The following is a 16,618-nucleotide window of genomic DNA, read 5'->3' as shown; positions in this document are numbered from 1 at the left end:
GTCCCTTAATACCAATTGAGCAATGTTTGAACGACACAGCGCATCTGTACATTGTTGCTGAACATGGCTGGAGGGGTCCAACCCGGTACTAGATGCGTGTACCTAATAAACTGACCACTGAGTATACATCTAATGACACTAGGTGGCCATGGCTCCCTTTTATGGCTGCATAATTAATCAAATTCACATCAACATCGCAATATTGACATGTGCAATATCCATATAGCAAGAGATCCATATATCATGCAATATTTTGAAACACCAATAAGCCGTGTGTTTGTCGTCTCTCTACCTCTCCTCGCTGTTAGATTCACTATAAGTTTGCATGCTGTTTTGTTAGGTTTAATGCAGTCAACAGATTGTTCCAAACAAGAATGATGTTGGTTTCCACTTTGCTTCTTAATATAAATCATTCTATTTCAAATGGTTCATCCAAGTGTTTTGATCCATATCGGAAGTCAAATTGCAATCGCAATATTTACTTGTTATTTTTAAATCGCTATTCAATTTTATGCCCATATCGTGCAGCCTTACCTCCTTTCACTCTCTCAGGGTGTTCCATCTTGTCTGTCCATTCACCTCTACACCACCACAAAACCATCCTGCCACACCTTGTTCTTAACAGAATGCTGCACTTTTCTGCATTTTGACAAGCTTAGTGTAAAGACATAAGGGCAGAAGTCGCTCATACAGTCATGAAGAGGTGGGTGCTGTATGAGTGTACGGTTGGCCAGGGTAGCTCAAACAGATTAAGATTAGGATCACTTTATTGGTCAATTGCACACAAGGTCCAACCGAATGTTGACTTCTGCTTTTAACCCAACCGAAAGACACACATACACACACAGGTTCTTTTGGAGAGGTGCTAGGGGCTGCTACACTGGGCGCCCGGGGAACTGTTGTTGTGCCTTTCTCAAGGGCACAATTGCATCTAGGATTTGATACCAGCAACCCTCTGGTTTCAGTTCATTTCCCAGACAGATTTTTCCCATCGGACCCAGAATTCCAACTGGCAACCCTCCAGTTGCTGGTTCACCTCTCTAACAGTTCATGGTAACGATCATCCCACCACATCCCACACAAAGGCACGCAGGACACCTTGACTATCTACTGTATCCAGCAGCTGCACAACGTGTCAGCACAGATTCAGCAGGGTGTTTCAGGGACTTTAGACACAAAGCTTGATTTTCCGTTGGCGGTTCCACACTTCGATACATCTGAGGAAAGTCCCAAATTGACCCTGGTAACTAAAGAATCAGCTGGAGGCAAACCGATGTGTGGGGGGGGGTTGATAGAGTTAGATGTGCAATGACACAGAGGCCCAGATCAGAAGGCTATTTAAGGCTGTCCCTTTATTGGTCAAGTGTACATAAAATCACACTGAAATTTGACCTCTGCTTTATCTCAACCCCTCCAAAAGACACACATACATATACAGTTTGGAGGAGGGGGCTGCCACATTGGGTGCCTGTGGAGGAGGAGTTGTGGGGGGTTAAGTGCCTTGCTCAAGGGCACAATGCCTTGCCCATCAGAACCCTGCAGACACTAAACCCTCCATGGAATGAGTTTGAAACCCCTGGATTAGATCACATTTCCTGGTGCCAAATGCACTCTATGCAGAATTCGAACATTGCGTGTCATTTTGCCATCTCTAGCAGCGTTTGTGCTAATCCTAATTTAAAATCCGAAAAAAGCATGTGTCATCGTTGACATATTAGGTCAATCCATAGCCTAAACCGGGGTAAAACAGGAAGTCTAACATTAAGTGAATTAAATCAATCATATGTCTTAATTAACATTGAACATTTAAATTACAAGAAACCTTTCATTTCTTAAAGGTGTTGGTTTAAGAAAAAAAGTAGACCGCCAGAACGCACTGTTTGAGTTTGCAAACAGGAAGGTAAAGAGTTAATTCTTATACGAAAGGGAAAGCCCCAGTTGCGGGGATTTGGTTATGTGAATGAGAGAGACAGACAGTTTGATTCGTTGCAATAAAAGGAACATAATTGCCTACTGATTTTCTTCCCTTGCCTACCTGCAGTTATATTGCAGGTGTGTTATCGTCAGTTAGGTTATTCGAACGTCTTATTTTTTATATTCAAAACATTTACCACAATTCAGTTGTGTGATTTAATTTATTTCAATTATCAGTGTCCACAAATTCTCAAGAGGAACATTTATGGATTTGGAGAATAGCCTCGAGACATTCTTGTTTTGGCATGGCAAATTACATTATTAAACTCCAAATGCAAAACGACATTTGGATACTTTCGTGGAGAAGGAGACTGTGCCTAGGCTATAGAAGACATAAATTGAATTGGCATTTGAATGACTATGTTTTGAGACGACAAACTCCTGAGGCTGATTCCAAGATACTTGATCCGTGTTCATGCCGAGGACCATGACCATGAAGGGTCACCAGACTCAAACCACAGTGCCACTGGATTTGCGCACCACAAAGAGGGAGTGTGCGAACGGTGCCGAAGGGACTCCCACCAGCAAAGGTCGCTCCGTTCGGGTGAGAGTACCGTATCCCACTGCCCCACACACGGGGGATGACTGTCCAAACGGAAATGCCAGCCCGACTGTGGAGCCGCTGGCACATCGTTGTGGATCATCGTTGATAAAACCTCCCGTGAACACGGAAAACCCGGCAGTTCTGGAGAAAAAACACTCCCCAGTTGTAACTTCTCACAAGCCATTCACTCCGAACCCTGGTGAACGCAGCACAACAGACACACGAACACGGGACATATCTTCCTCGAGGCTTCCTTTTAGGAAACGTCAATTTCCTACCGAATGGGAGACGCCGGAACAGTCACGTAACCCATCCGAGAGAGATGAGTTCTTATCCCCCTACAAAAACAAAGACTTGTGCAGTAGACCGAGTCCTCCAAATATTTTTTTAAAGAGCTACGACAATGAGAATATTGGTTCCCTGGCATCGGTCTCACACAGACTATTGTCCGTCGCCCGCGGTTTTGACAATGGACACCAAAGCGTCTATCCGGCTCGTTCAATGCAAGCACTCCGTCCTTACTGTAAGTTTGTCGCCCTGGCAAAAGACGCGTAAAAAATATTTAAATTAAAGTGTACAGCCCATTACATTGTTATTCAAAGTTTATTTTCATATGATTTTTTTCTCCTAAAAATGGGTAATCATATCTGATAGTCATGGCATAAGTGTATTAATTTGACTATAATCAAAGTTATTGGTTTGAAAGAGAATATACTTCTGAATCAGTTAGTGGTCATTTGCCTTTGAGTCAAACTGTTTTTTTTCTCTGTGGAATGTTCCTTCATAGATCGTGTGTCATTGTGCAGTGATGGTTAGTCCTGCTTTGGAACCCCAGTCATTGAGAAACTGTTTTGCCAGACCTTCCAGTGATTAAATTATTGAACTGATTAAAAACTTGCAAAACATGTCAATGGGTCATCTGTAATTTCCTTATTTCACATTATCGTACCAAACATCTCTCTCTATCTACCCCCTCCCTCCCTAGGTCACTCAGATCCCTATCCAGGGCACCCATTCTACTCCTGGCCCAGCAGGTCACCACTGGTTGTGAACGTGCCTGTCTCTCACCTCCAGTCCTCTCTTTACCCGACGGGACATACCGAACACCTGCTGGCAGATGTTGCCCAGGCGACGTGCCAAGACAACGACGGTGACACGTATGTTTAAAAAAAAAAAAAACGACATGCATTGAACTTCAGTTAGTCTCATGAAGCAGATAGGGTCTAGTACTGTTGCCCTCGAGGGTTCCTTGCTAACCCTGACTACCTGCAAGGCGCTATGGACTGGGTCGAGTTCAGTAGGTCATTTTTGTTTTCCATTTCACATATGACCCTGTTAGGTATGTGCTGGAGGGAGAGGAGATGTCACACAGTCTGTTTGTTTTGGTCTATGATTCACCTGGCTGAGGGGTGTTGGTGGTGAGAGAGAGGAGTGTGCTGTGTGTACGTACCCTTATCACACCACACCACATTCTTTACCTTCATTTCACTTCCTGTCTCTGTAATTATTAATGGAGTCAATTCTCTGCTCTACTGCTCAGTGAAAGTGTCACTGGGTGAGGGGGATTCTGGGATTGAACTTGACCTCTGTGATCTGTACTGTGTGTGTGTGTCGTGTTCTGTGTCTCTTTGCATTGTTTGTGTGAGTCTTCATATGAGAGACAGGCTTGTCTCTGAGAGGCTGGGATGACTATTATAGTAAGGTGACCAGATAACAACACACAAAAAAAATGAAGAAAGAAGATTAAAATATCCCATGGAATAATTATATTTTAAAAATATTTTTTAACCCCTTTTTCTCCCCAATTTTGTGGTATCCAATTGGTAGTTACAGTCCTGTCCTATCACTGCATCTCTCGTACGGACTCGGGAGAGGCGAAGGTCGAGAGCCGTGCGTCCTCCGAAACACAACCCAGCCAAGCCGCACTGCTTCTTGACACAAAGGCCACCTAACCTGGAAGCCAGCCGCCACTGCGCCCGGCCCGCCACAGGAGTCGCTAGTACGCGATGGGACAAGAACATCCCTGCCAGCCAAACCCTCCCCTAAACCGGTCAACGCTGGGCCAATTGTGCGCCACCCCATGGGTCTCCCGGTCATGGCCGGCTGCTCACAGCCTGAACTCGAACCAGGTTCTGTAGTGGCACAGCTAGCGATGCGATGCAGCGTCTTAGACCACTGCGTCATTCGGGAGGCCGCCCACGGAATTATTTTTAACTATATATTTCCGCTACAGTCCTTTCAAATACTTTAATTATTTATAACACAAATGGATTAACCCTTCAAATGTTTCTTAATTTTAGCCTACCGTGGTCATTTTTGAATCACCCCAGTTTGGTAGCCTATGCTGTTGGAAAGGTTTTCTGGCTATGGGCATGGTTGTTCATGTAGTTGTTACAATGTATCACTGACCAAATGTTCTCATAGAAGGGAGCAAACAAGTTTGATACAAGTGGTGAGACAAATTTGACATTGAAATCCGATTGCATACAGCTTTTGATTACTGAAATATCAGCCTCAATTTAAATTGAGTTGCTTTTCTTTCTGGGGGATAATCAGGGACATTGCCAGTACTAGCCAGGGACAGGCCACCAAAATCGGGGATGTCTGGTCACCTTATGTTAGAGGTTAAGGAGTGGATGTGGTACATACCAACCTCACGCACCGATGCCCTCTCTGACCTTCTACACCTGAGCACTCACCTGTTCACTGACAGAAATGCGAGGACGATACAAAAACAGTCACGTGACTGAAATCATAAGTCCTTCCAAGCAAATCATGTTCCTGTAGTTTAAGTGCCGTGTGTCACTGTCATTTGCAATACATCACAAAAAAACACATGATCGAGAAAGTGCAGACCTGGCTGTGGGTTTCGAGCACTGGGGCTTTTGGGTGCTGTTCTTATGAAGTCAAACTACTTGATGAAGTGGTAGACTGTAAAGAAGTACATTTCCCTGGCTGGTAGCTACTTGTATTGTGGTCTGTCTGATGAAAAGTTAGATTTCAGCAGAAAGACAGTGCTGCTTCTCAGCCCCCCCCACCATCTGTGTGTGTGTGTGTGTGTGTGTGTGTGTGTGTGTGTGTGTGTGTGTGTGTGTGCTTACGTCAATGGGGTGTTAATCCTCAGTTCTCATCGCCTCTGAGCCCCTCAGTTTCGGGAAAACCTCTGAGCGTGCGCCTCTCAATGTGTGACTGTGGTTTTCTCAGGTCTTTCTGTATCTCTGTTTTCATTTCTGTGTTTTTAAATGAATGAGCTCAAAAACCCAAACATCCGCTCCTCACTTCCTCATTTACCTCTCTCTCTCTCTCTCTCTCTCTCTCTCTCTCTCTCTCTCTCTCTCTCTCTCTCTCTCTCTCTCTCTCTCTCTCTCTCTCTCTCTCTCTCTCTCTCTCTCTCTCTCATTTCCCTGCTTCTCTCTCTCTCTCTCTCTCTCTCTCTCTTTTCTTCTGATCATTTCCCTGCTTCTCTCTCTCTCTCTCTCTCTCTCTCTCTCTTTTTCTTCTGATCATTTCCCTGCTTCTCTCTCTCTCTCTCTCTCTCTCTCTCTTTTTTCTTCTGTTCATTTCCCTGTTTCTCTCTCTCTCTCTCTCTCTCTCTCTCTTTTTTTCTTCTTATCATTTCCCTGCTTCTCTCTCTCTCTCTCTCTCTCTCTCTCTCTTTTTCTTCTGATCATTTCCCTGCTTCTCTCTCTCTCTCTCTCTCTCTCTCTCTCTTTTTCTTCTGATCATTTCCCTGCTTCTCTCTCTCTCTCTCTCTCTCTCTCTCTCTTTTCTTCTGATCATTTCCCTGCTTCTCTCTCTCTCTCTCTCTCTCTCTCTCTTTTTTCTTCTGATCATTTCCCTGCTTCTCTCTCTCTCTCTCTCTCTCTCTCTCTCTTTTTCTTCTGATCATTTCCCTGCTTCTCTCTCTCTCTCTCTCTCTCTCTCTCTCTTTCTCTCTGATCATTTCCCTGCTTCTCTCTCTCTCTCTCTCTCTCTCTCTCTCTCTCTCTCTCTCTTTTTCTTCTGATCATTTCCTCTTCTCTTCTCTCTCTCTCTCTCTCTTTTTCTTCTGATCATTTCCCTGCTTCTCTCTCTCTCTCTCTCTCTCTCTCTTTTTCTTCTGATCATTTCCCTGCTTCTCTCTCTCTCTCTCTCTCTCTCTCTTTTCTTCTGATCATTTCCCTTCTCTCTCTCTCTCTCTCTCTCTCTCTCTTTTTTCTTCTGATCATTTCCCTGCTTCTCTCTCTCTCTCTCTCTCTCTCTCTCTCTCTCTCTCTCTCTCTCTTTTTCTTCTGATCATTTCCCTGCTTCTCTCTCTCTCTCTCTCTCTCTCTCTCTCTCTCTCTCTCTCTCTCTTTTTCTTCTGATCATTTCCCTGCTTCTCTCTCTCTCTCTCTCTCTCTCTCTCTCTCTCTCTCTCTCTTTTTCTTCTGATCTTTTCCCTGCTTCTCTCTCTCTCTCTCTCTCTCTCTCTCTCTCTCTCTCTCTCTCTCTCTCTCTCTCTCTCTCTCTCTCTCTCTCTTCCTCTCTCTCTCTCTCTCTCTCTCTCTCTCTCTCTCTCTCTCTCTCTCTCTCTCTCTCTCTCTCTCTCTCTCTTTTTCTTCTGATCATTTCCCTGCTTCTCTCTCTCTCTCTCTCTCTCTCTTTTTCTTCTGATCATTTCCCTGCTTCTCTCTCTCTCTCTCTCTCTCTCTTTTTTTCTTCTGATCATTTCCCTGCTTCTCTCTCTCTCTCTCTCTCTCTCTCTCTCTCTCTCTCTCTTTTCTTCTGATCATTTCCCTGCTTCTCTCACTGACACTCTCACCCCTGTCTCATTCTCCCCTGTTCATCTCTCACCCCTGTCTCATTCTCCCCTGTTCATCTCTCACCCCTGTCTCATTCTCCCCTGTTCATCTCTCACCCCTGTCTCATTCTCCCCTGTTCATCTCTCACCCCTCTGTGACACACTCTCCTCCCTGTTCATTGTCCTTCTAGCTGCTTGAATGAAAGACAGGTGTTGTAGTCAGTGCAGTAACATGGGGACAGTTCAATGTATTTGAGTGTAGTCATGCTTATATAATACAGGTGGGGATGAAGTTTGTTCAGCAGTTCCTTGTAAAGCACATGTATTGTACCCAACAACTTTGGCTCACTGCTGTGCTTGGCCAGGGATATGCATCCAACCTATGCAGACATGTAGGTAGGGGCGGGGTCAATAAACTGGAGGAAATAGCTATAGTGCTGCCATGGCAAAAATCAAATCAAACTTTTATTTATATAGCACATTTCTTAGAGGATATATTTGCATTTCAAAGTGCTTAACAAATTAAATAGTATAACAATAAAATAAGTGGACATGAGACTAATTGATTGAAATAAATATAGAATGGTATAAAAAAAAAGTTAATAGTATGACTAAAAGCACCTTATGTAAAAGCACGGCTAGAAAGGTATGTCTTGAGATTTTTCTTAAAAATGTCTCCAGTTTCTGAGGCCTGCCCTCAGATCCTCTGGCAGGCTGTTCCCAAGGCCATGGCCATAGAGGCTGCTTTAAAGATCAATAAAGCAATTCTTTTAAAAATTGTTTCCAAAACTGACAGGCAACCATAAAGGCTATGTCAGGCTCCAGACTTAGGGTGGCTCAGTTGTTAGAGCTTGGTGCTTGCAATGTCAGAGTTGTGGGTTCAATTCCCACAGGGGTCCAATTTGCAAAAAGTAAGAAATGTATGCATTCTGGATAAGAGGGTCTGCTAAATGACAAATGGTTTTTAAAAATGATTTATTGTAAGTTGGACTGTGGTGTGTTTCTGGTTCCCCTTTGTTTAATACACCTGTCTTAGAGTCGTCGCTCTCTCAGCTGGTCTGCTGGCCACAGCAACCCGCATTCCCACACCTCCCCCAAAACAGGATACCACATGTACGCCACTGCCAGTCTCTGTCGCTCAGTGTGTGTGTGTTTGAGTGCGGCCCAGCGCTCCTGCGTCAGTGTGCTTTGGGTTATCTGGGGCTGTGGTCTGCCCCACTTCCAGGAACAGGAGAGAGCACAGTTTCATCTTAAGAGAGAGAGGAACCTTGTTCAAGTGTGTGATAATCTCACCATTGCACTGAATGGAGACACTTGTTACTAGGTCAGTTGGGTGTTGATAGATAGACCGTGCATAACTATTCACCCCCCCAAAAAAAATAAAAATCAATACTTTGTTGAGCCACCTTTTGCCTTTTGCAGCAATTAGAGCTAAAAGTCTCTATAAGCTTGGCACATCTAGCCACTGGGATTTTTGCCCATTCTTCAAGGCAAAACTGCTCCAACTTCTTCAAGTAGGATGGGTTCCGCTGGTATATAGCAATCTTTAAGTCATACCACAGATTCTCAATTGGATTGAGGTCTGGGCTTTGACTAGGCCATTCCAAGACATTTTAAATGTTTCCCCTTAAACCACTCGAGTGTTGCTTTAGCAGTATGCCTAGGGTCATTGTTCTGCTGGAAGGTGAAATCTCTGGAAGACTGAAACAGGTTTCCCTCAATAATTTCCCTATATTTAGCGCCATCCATCATTCCTTCAATTCTGACCAGTTTCCCAGTCCCTGCCGATGGAAAAACATGGGATGGGATGGTCTTCTCGGGGTGATGAGAGGTGTTGGGTTTGCGCCAGACATAGCATTTTCCTTGATGGCCAAAATACAACATTTTTTCTCATCTGACCAGATGAGGCGAATACAAATGTGTTTGCTTATTTTTTTCTTTAATGCAACCGCTGTCTGATTTCAAAAAAACTTTACGGAACAAGCAAGCCATGCAATAATCTGAGACAGCACTCAGTTTGGATGAAGTTTATTGGTAACAAGTCAAACAACGTTCCTAATCAATCCTCAGGTACCCTAATATGTAAATAAATGGTCAAATTTAAGACTGAGAATAGTGTGTTCAATACCGGCGATAAATAACGAAGTGCGCACCCTCATCCACTCGTGCCACAAGACAACAGTCAAAATGAGAGCCACCTAGGAAAACTACAAATTCTAGCTCATTTTTCAAAAAACAAGCTGAAACCCTTTCTAAAGACTGCAGTTCATATGGCTTCCACTAGATGTCAATCTGGGAGGATTTCCTTTGATTTTCCCATAGACGGCCATTATGGGTGTTCACCTGCCATATCAGTTCTGTTGTACTCAGACATTATTTTAACAGTTGTAGAAACTTCAGTGTTTTCTATCCAATACTACCAATTATATGCATATCCTAGCTTCTGGGCCTGAGTAACATGCAGTTTACTTTGGGGACCTCAGTCATCCGAACTTCCGAATACTGCCCCCTATCCCTAAGAAGTTTTAAGCAATGGCTTTTTTCTGGTCACTATTCCGTAAAGCCTAGCTCTGTGGGGTGTACGACTTAGTGGTCCAATCTGTGATTGGAGTGCTAAATTATCAGATAGTCATGTACAGGTAGAGATATTGGTGTGCAAAAGAGCAGAAAAGTAAATAAATAAAAACAGTATGGGGATGAGGTAGGTAAAATTGGGTGGGCTATTTACCGATAGACTATGTATAGCTGCAGCGATTGGTTAGCTGCTCAGATAGCAGATGTTTGAAATTGGTGAGGGAGATAAAAGTCTCCGACTTCAGTGATTTTTTTTTTTTTTTTTTTTTTTTTTTTTTTTGCAATTCGTTCCAGTCACAGGCAGCAGAGAACTGGAACGAAAGGCGGCCAAATGAGGTGTTGGCTTTAGGGATGATCAGTGAGATACACCTGCTGGAGCGCGTGCTACGGTGGGTGTTGCCATCGTGACCAGTGAACTGAGATAAGGCAGTTGAGGAATATGTAGCGAGGGCCAGCCGACTAGTGCATACAGGTCGCAGTGGTGGGTGGTATAAGGTGCTTTAATAACAAAACGGATGGCACTGTGATAAACTGCATCCAGTTTGCTGAGTAGAGTGTTGGAAGCTATTTTGTAGATGACATCGCCGAAGTCGAGGATCGGTAGGATAGTCAGTTTTACTAGGGTAAGTTTGGCGGCGTGAGTGAAGGAGGCTTTGTTGCGGAATAGAAAGCCGACTCTAGATTTGATTTTAGATTGGAGATGTTTGATATGAGTCTGGAAGGAGAGTTTACAGTCTAGCCAGACACCTAGGTACTTGTAGATGTCCACATATTCTAGGTCGGAACCATCCAGGGTGGTGATGCTAGTCGGGCGTGCGGGTGCAGGCAGCGAACGGTTGAAAAGCATGCATTTGGTTTTACTAGCGTTTAAGAGCAGTTGGAGGCCACGGAAGGAGAGTTGTATGGCATTGAAGCTTGTTTGGAGGTTAGATAGCACAGAGTAAAAGGATGGGCCGGAAGTATACAGAATGGTGTCGTCTGCGAATTGGTGGATCAGGGAATCGCCCGCAGCAAGAGCAACGTCATTGATATATACAGAGAAAAGAGTCTGCCCGAGAATTGAACCCTGTGGCACCCCCATAGAGACTGTCAGAGGACCGGACAGCATGCCCTCCAATTTGACACACTGAACTCTGTCTGCAAAGTAGTTGGTGAACCTTGACTCTTGACTATTTGCGCAAGGGATAAGTAGTTTCCATGGGATCAAATCATTATTCTTTTCTCCCCCTTTCACGCTGAGTGGTTATCGAAAGAGAGCTAAAAATGTATTTCAAATAGTCTACGTTGAGGATGACCTTGTCATTCTCAATGGATGTAAAAACAGACTTAGTTGACTCACTGTTTGAGGTGAAGAAAAAATTACTTTCAGAAGTTCCACTGTGGTGGTGAGTTAAGACAATCAGAAATACTATCAGATCCCCAAATGGGCACATTTATAGCCTACATTTGCGCGCAGACCAGGTATCCTAGGCCTACTTCTATGTATAGTCAGGTGCTCGTCCTTACTAAACATTAACAGAAGCGACTACAAATTACAATGAGGAAATTGACAACTCCTAAATGGAATGAAATAAACCAAAACTTGTTCCTCAGAAGTGTAGCCTAGGTTGTGCAATCCTCAAACAACTTGTCCACTCTGACAATGAGAATGGTAAAAGACTGTTGTTGTTGTAGTAATAACTTGAATGCATTAACAGCAATTACCATAAAACATTGTAGACTAGAAATCTGGGAAATGAAATGTACTACTGGTGATTTAGATGAGCAATCCCTGTGGCCTCCGCAATGGTTTAGTCCACTGAGACAGGCGTGAATCCATCAGGTCACTTTTGCCATAAAAATATATATTATATACTGCTCGACCAACAGCCTATCGACCAAACAATCGACAAGTCGACTAAATGGGGTCAGCCATTTAGACAGATACCATTCACAAGTGTATTTGTACGGTGTGTGTGGTGAGGGGTGGTATTTGTACGGTGTGTGTGGTGAGGGGTGGTATTTGTACGGTGTGTGTGTGGTGAGGGGTGGTATTTGTACGGTGTGTGTGTGGTGAGGGGTGGTATTTGTACGGTGTGTGTGTGGTGAGGGGTGGTATTTGTACGGTGTGTGTGTGGTGAGGGGTGGTATTTGTACGGTGTGTGTGTGGTGAGGGGTGGTATTTGTACGGTGTGTGTGTGGTGAGGGGTGGTATTTGTACGGTGTGTGTGTGTGGTGAGGGGTGGTATTTGTACGGTGTGTGTGTGTGGTGAGGGGTGGTATTTGTACGGTGTGTGTGTGTGTGGTGAGGGGTGGTATTTGGATGGTGTGTGTGTGGTGAGGGGTGGTATTTGTACGGTGTGTGTGTGGTGAGGGGTGGTATTTGGATGGTGTGTGTGTGTGTGGTGAGGGGTGGTATTTGGATGGTGTGTGTGTGTGTGGTGAGGGGTGGTATTTGTATGGTGTGTGTGTGGTGAGGGGTGGTATTTGTACGGTGTGTGAGTGGTGAGGGGTTGTATTTGTACGGTGTGTGTGTGTGTGGTGAGGGGTGGTATTTGTACGGTGTGTGTGTGTGGTGAGGGGTGGTATTTGTACGGTGTGTGTGTGTGGTGAGGGGTGGTATTTGTACGGTGTGTGTGTGTGGTGAGGGGTGGTATTTGTACGGTGTGTGTGTGTGGTGAGGGGTGGTATTTGTACGGTGTGTACGGTGATGGGTGGTATTTGTACGGTGTGTACGGTGATGGGTGGTTCTCACTTACCGGTAAGGGCAGCTTTGAGGAAAGAACCGACACACACGGCCAAACAATTTCTGCTTTTCACACTGATCAGACGGCTGAGTGGCTTCACTGTGCTGTATGGCCATTAGTCAGGTCAGATTGAGAGAGAGTCAACACTGTCACACGTTTTACTGTTATGAGACTGTCTTGTGGTCATCTTCAGTTGCACCAGTCACCACAGTGCCGGTTAGAACTACACTTGTATGGAGATGGGTTTCATTTACAAAGACAAATTGTCATCCCTGTTGTGTCTTTCTCTATGTGAAAGATTTGTTTACTCAAGTTGAATAAGAAATGAGGAAAACAAGGTTGTATTGGCTATGGTTTGTTGACATATTTTTGTCTGTGTTACACTAGCTACACGGATGAGATGGCTGGTTGTGATTGGTTAGACCTGCCTTTTGCATTGACGTCAGTCAAACACCCACCTCCAAACCTCAGGCTCTGTATAATGTTACCACACATCTCCACACCTGTGCTATGCATTGTACGTGTTGTGATTGTGTTGTGAAAGATGCATCCACCCAGCCACTCTGTTTGAATATGAAGGTCTACGGTGACACAGGTTGATCAGAGATGAACAATGTCTCAATGATCAGTCTGTATTAGTAACGTACTGCCCTGTATAACACAATATACTCCTAATGCATAATGTTAGGTTTAATTACTCATAAGTGCAGGTAGGCACGCACCTGTCTTCAAGAGAGGCAATAATGAGATCCACCCAAGGCCGTATGCTGATAAGTGTTCTGTTAGGACTTGCCTTAACTCAAGCTCAGAAAGAATGTAATGTTTCGGCTTGGCACCCAAATATTACGTCAGCTGTCAAGTCAGTCTCTCTCTGCCTGGTAAAACAGAGCTAAGCTGTATGACCTCTCCCTATATCACACACGAGCCCTCCAACATAAAGTTGTGAATTATTATATATATTTTTAAACCTGTGTTCACTTTGATGTTGATGCTAAGGGATTGTTGGTTCAAGCTATGGACTAGTACTACAATTTCTACTGAACAAAAATACAAAACGCAACATGCAACAATTTCAAATATTTTACTAAGTTACAGTTCATATAAGCAAATTAGTCAATTGAAATAAATTGATTAGGCCCTAATCTATGAATTTCACATGAGTGGGGATACAGATACGCATTTGTTGGTCACATATACCTTAAAGGTAGAGGCTTGGATCAGAACTAGTAGGTATCTGGTGTGACTGATTTGCCAAATTCAGCGCAACACATCCCCTTCAGAGTTGATCAGGCTGTTGATTGTGGCCTGTGGAATGTTGTCCCACTCGTTTTCAATGTCTTTGCGAAGTTACTGGATATTGGCAAGAACTGGGACACGCTGTCATACACCGAGCCAGAGCATACGTTGTAAGTTATTTTATATATATATATATATATATATATATATATTTTAAATCTGTGTTCACTTTGATGCAAAGGGAATTGTTGGCTCAAGCTATGGACTTGTACTACAATTTCTACTGAACAAAAGGCTCTGGTGATATCAGAGGATAATTGGCACGACAATGGGCCTCAGGATCGTGTCACGGTATCTCTGTGCATTCAAATTGCCATTGATACAATTAAATTGTGTTCATGGGCTGTTATCTGGCAAAGGCTCTGGTGAACATTCCTGCAGTCAGCATACCAATTGCACACTCCCCCAACTTGAGACACCTGTGGTACTGTGTTGTGACAAAACTGCACATTTTAGTGGCATTTTATTGTCCCCAGCATCCCAAACATGCTCCATGGGTGACATGTCTGGTGAGTATGCAGGTCATGGAAGAATTGGGATATATTCAGCTTCCAGGAATTGTCACAGATCTTTGCGACATGGGGCTGTGCATTATCATGATGAAACATGAGGTGATAGCAGCGGATAATTGGCATGACAATGGGCCTCAGGATCGTTTCACGGTATCTCTGTGCATTCAAATTGCCATTGATAAAATTAAATTGTGTTCGTGGGCCGTAGCTTCTGCCTTCCCGTACCATAAACCCCACCGTCACTCCATTTACAACGTTAACATCAGCAAACCACTCGCCCACACAATGTCTGTGGTTGTGAGGTTAGTTGGACGTACTGCCAAAATGCTCTAAAACGACATTGGAGGCGGCTTATGGTAGAGAAATGAGCATTCAATTATCTGGCAAAGGCTCTGGTGAACATTCCTGCAGTCAGCATACCAATTGCACACTCCCTCAACTTGAGACACCCGTGGTACTGTTGTGACAAAACTGCACATTTTAGTGGCCTTTTATTGTCCCCAGCACAGGTGCACCTGTCAATTCTAATTGTATTTGTCACATGTGCCAAATACAACAGGTGTTGACCTTATTGTGAAATGTTTACTTACAAGCCCATAGCCACCAGTACAGTTCAAGAAATAAAGAAAATATTTACTAAATAAAAAAAAGTGAAAATAAAAAGTCTATATACAGAGGGCACCGGTACCAAGTAAATGTGCGGGGGTAGCAGCAGTATTAAAAACAAAGGGAGGGAGGGAGGGAGGGGGGGTTCAATGTAAATAGTCTGGGTGTCCATTTGATTGCTTAATTGTTCATCAGTCTTATAACTTGGGGGTAGAAGCTGTTAGGGAGCCTTTTGGACCTAGACTTTGCGCTCGGTACCGCTTGCCATGCGGTAGCAGAGAGAACAGTCTATGACTTGGGTGACTGGAATCTTTGACCATTTTTTAGGCTTTCCTCTGACACTGCCTGGTATATAGGTCCTGGATGGCAGGAAGCTTGGCCCAAGTGATGTACTAGGCCGTACGTACTACCCTCTGTAGGGCCTTACGGCCAGATACTGAACAGTTGCTGTGTAATGATCATGTTGTTTAATCAGCTTCTTGATGCGCTACACCTGTCAGGTGGATGGATTATCTTGGCAAAGGAGAAATGCTCACAAACAGGGATGTAAACATTTTTAGAAATAAGCTTTTGGAACATTTCTGGGATCTTTTATTTCAGCTCATGAAAACAACACTTGTGTTTATTTTTGTTCAGTGTAGTTATGTGGAGGAATGTATGACATTATCAACTCACAACTCTCTGAAAGAGAATGACATGTTTTTGTCTCGGGACATTACATTTGTATTGTGTAGGCCTGCAGCACGTATCATTTGTGACCAGTGTTAGAAAGCCAAGGTAGATGCTGGAGATTTAAAAAGGTTTTCCGCTAAATTTGTTTTGTATAAGTGCTGTCTTTTGAGCAATGCATGAAAGATGTTCTCTGTGTGTGTAGGCCTACGTATTTTCTTTATCTTCCATTTCCTCTTTGCAGTATGCAAATATGTTGTTACTCATCTCCTCAGACTTCAGTTGTATGTGCAGTAGGTAGACATCTTTAATCTGTTGTAATGGACAATAGATCAGGAAGTAAACTAAGCTTATTACCATACATTTTTACTAACCCCAAATTCTTAGTGAAGGTACTTTTAAATGACTCTCTTAATGTCCCTACCCAATTTCCTGTCAACCTTTTTTCTCTTGTTCTACATGTACGATCGATATTCATTGGAGGAAGCTGAAAGACATGAAAACACACAGAAAGCCCCTAATGGAGACCATAGTTCTAATGGTGATTATCTTCCCAAAAACAGAGGGCCGTGCCACACAACAGGAAATTACATCAAACCAAACGGGTGTTTAATGAAATTAGCTTCTGAAATATATATATATATATATATATATATATTGTGTGTGTGTCAAAAACCAGGACATTTCTAAGTGACCCCAAGCTTTTGAACGTGTGTGTGTAATGTGTGTACACTTATCGTTCAAAAATGTATACACACAAAACCGTTCAAAAGTTTGGGGTCACTTAGAAATGTCCTGGTTTTTGAAAGAAAATCACATTTTTTTTGGTCCATTAAAATAACATCAAATTGATCAGAAATACAGTGTAGGCATTGTTAATGTTGTAAATGACTATTGTAGCTGGAAACTGCCCTTTTTTAATGGAATATCTACAGTACATAGGCGTACAGAGGCC

The 16,618-nt window shown here is 43.4% G+C and overlaps 1 protein-coding gene across 2 annotated transcripts in view; it reads left to right on the top strand.

The window, feature by feature from the left end:
• The first annotated feature begins 1,982 nt into the window (after positions 1 to 1,982).
• LOC118375778 (B-cell lymphoma 3 protein homolog) overlaps positions 1,983 to 16,618 on the top strand; it is a 29,047-nt gene continuing 14,411 nt past the window's right edge. The window contains exons 1-2 of one of the 2 annotated variants that reach the window (XM_035762384.2): positions 1,983 to 3,041; positions 3,504 to 3,675. In XM_035762384.2, coding sequence (XP_035618277.2) covers positions 2,390 to 3,041; positions 3,504 to 3,675 — 824 coding nt within the window. In that variant the 5' untranslated portion in view covers positions 1,983 to 2,389. Of the gene's footprint in view, positions 3,042 to 3,503; positions 3,676 to 15,232; positions 16,205 to 16,618 lie in introns of those variants that run through there. The other variant, XM_035762387.2, reaches the window with a different exon arrangement.

This window comes from Oncorhynchus keta, chromosome 31, assembly GCF_023373465.1.
Source record: "Oncorhynchus keta strain PuntledgeMale-10-30-2019 chromosome 31, Oket_V2, whole genome shotgun sequence".
Lineage (NCBI taxonomy): Eukaryota > Metazoa > Chordata > Actinopteri > Salmoniformes > Salmonidae > Oncorhynchus > Oncorhynchus keta.
The sequence above is the reverse complement of the archived record's forward strand: the minus strand, read 5'-3'. Positions and strand labels throughout refer to the sequence as shown.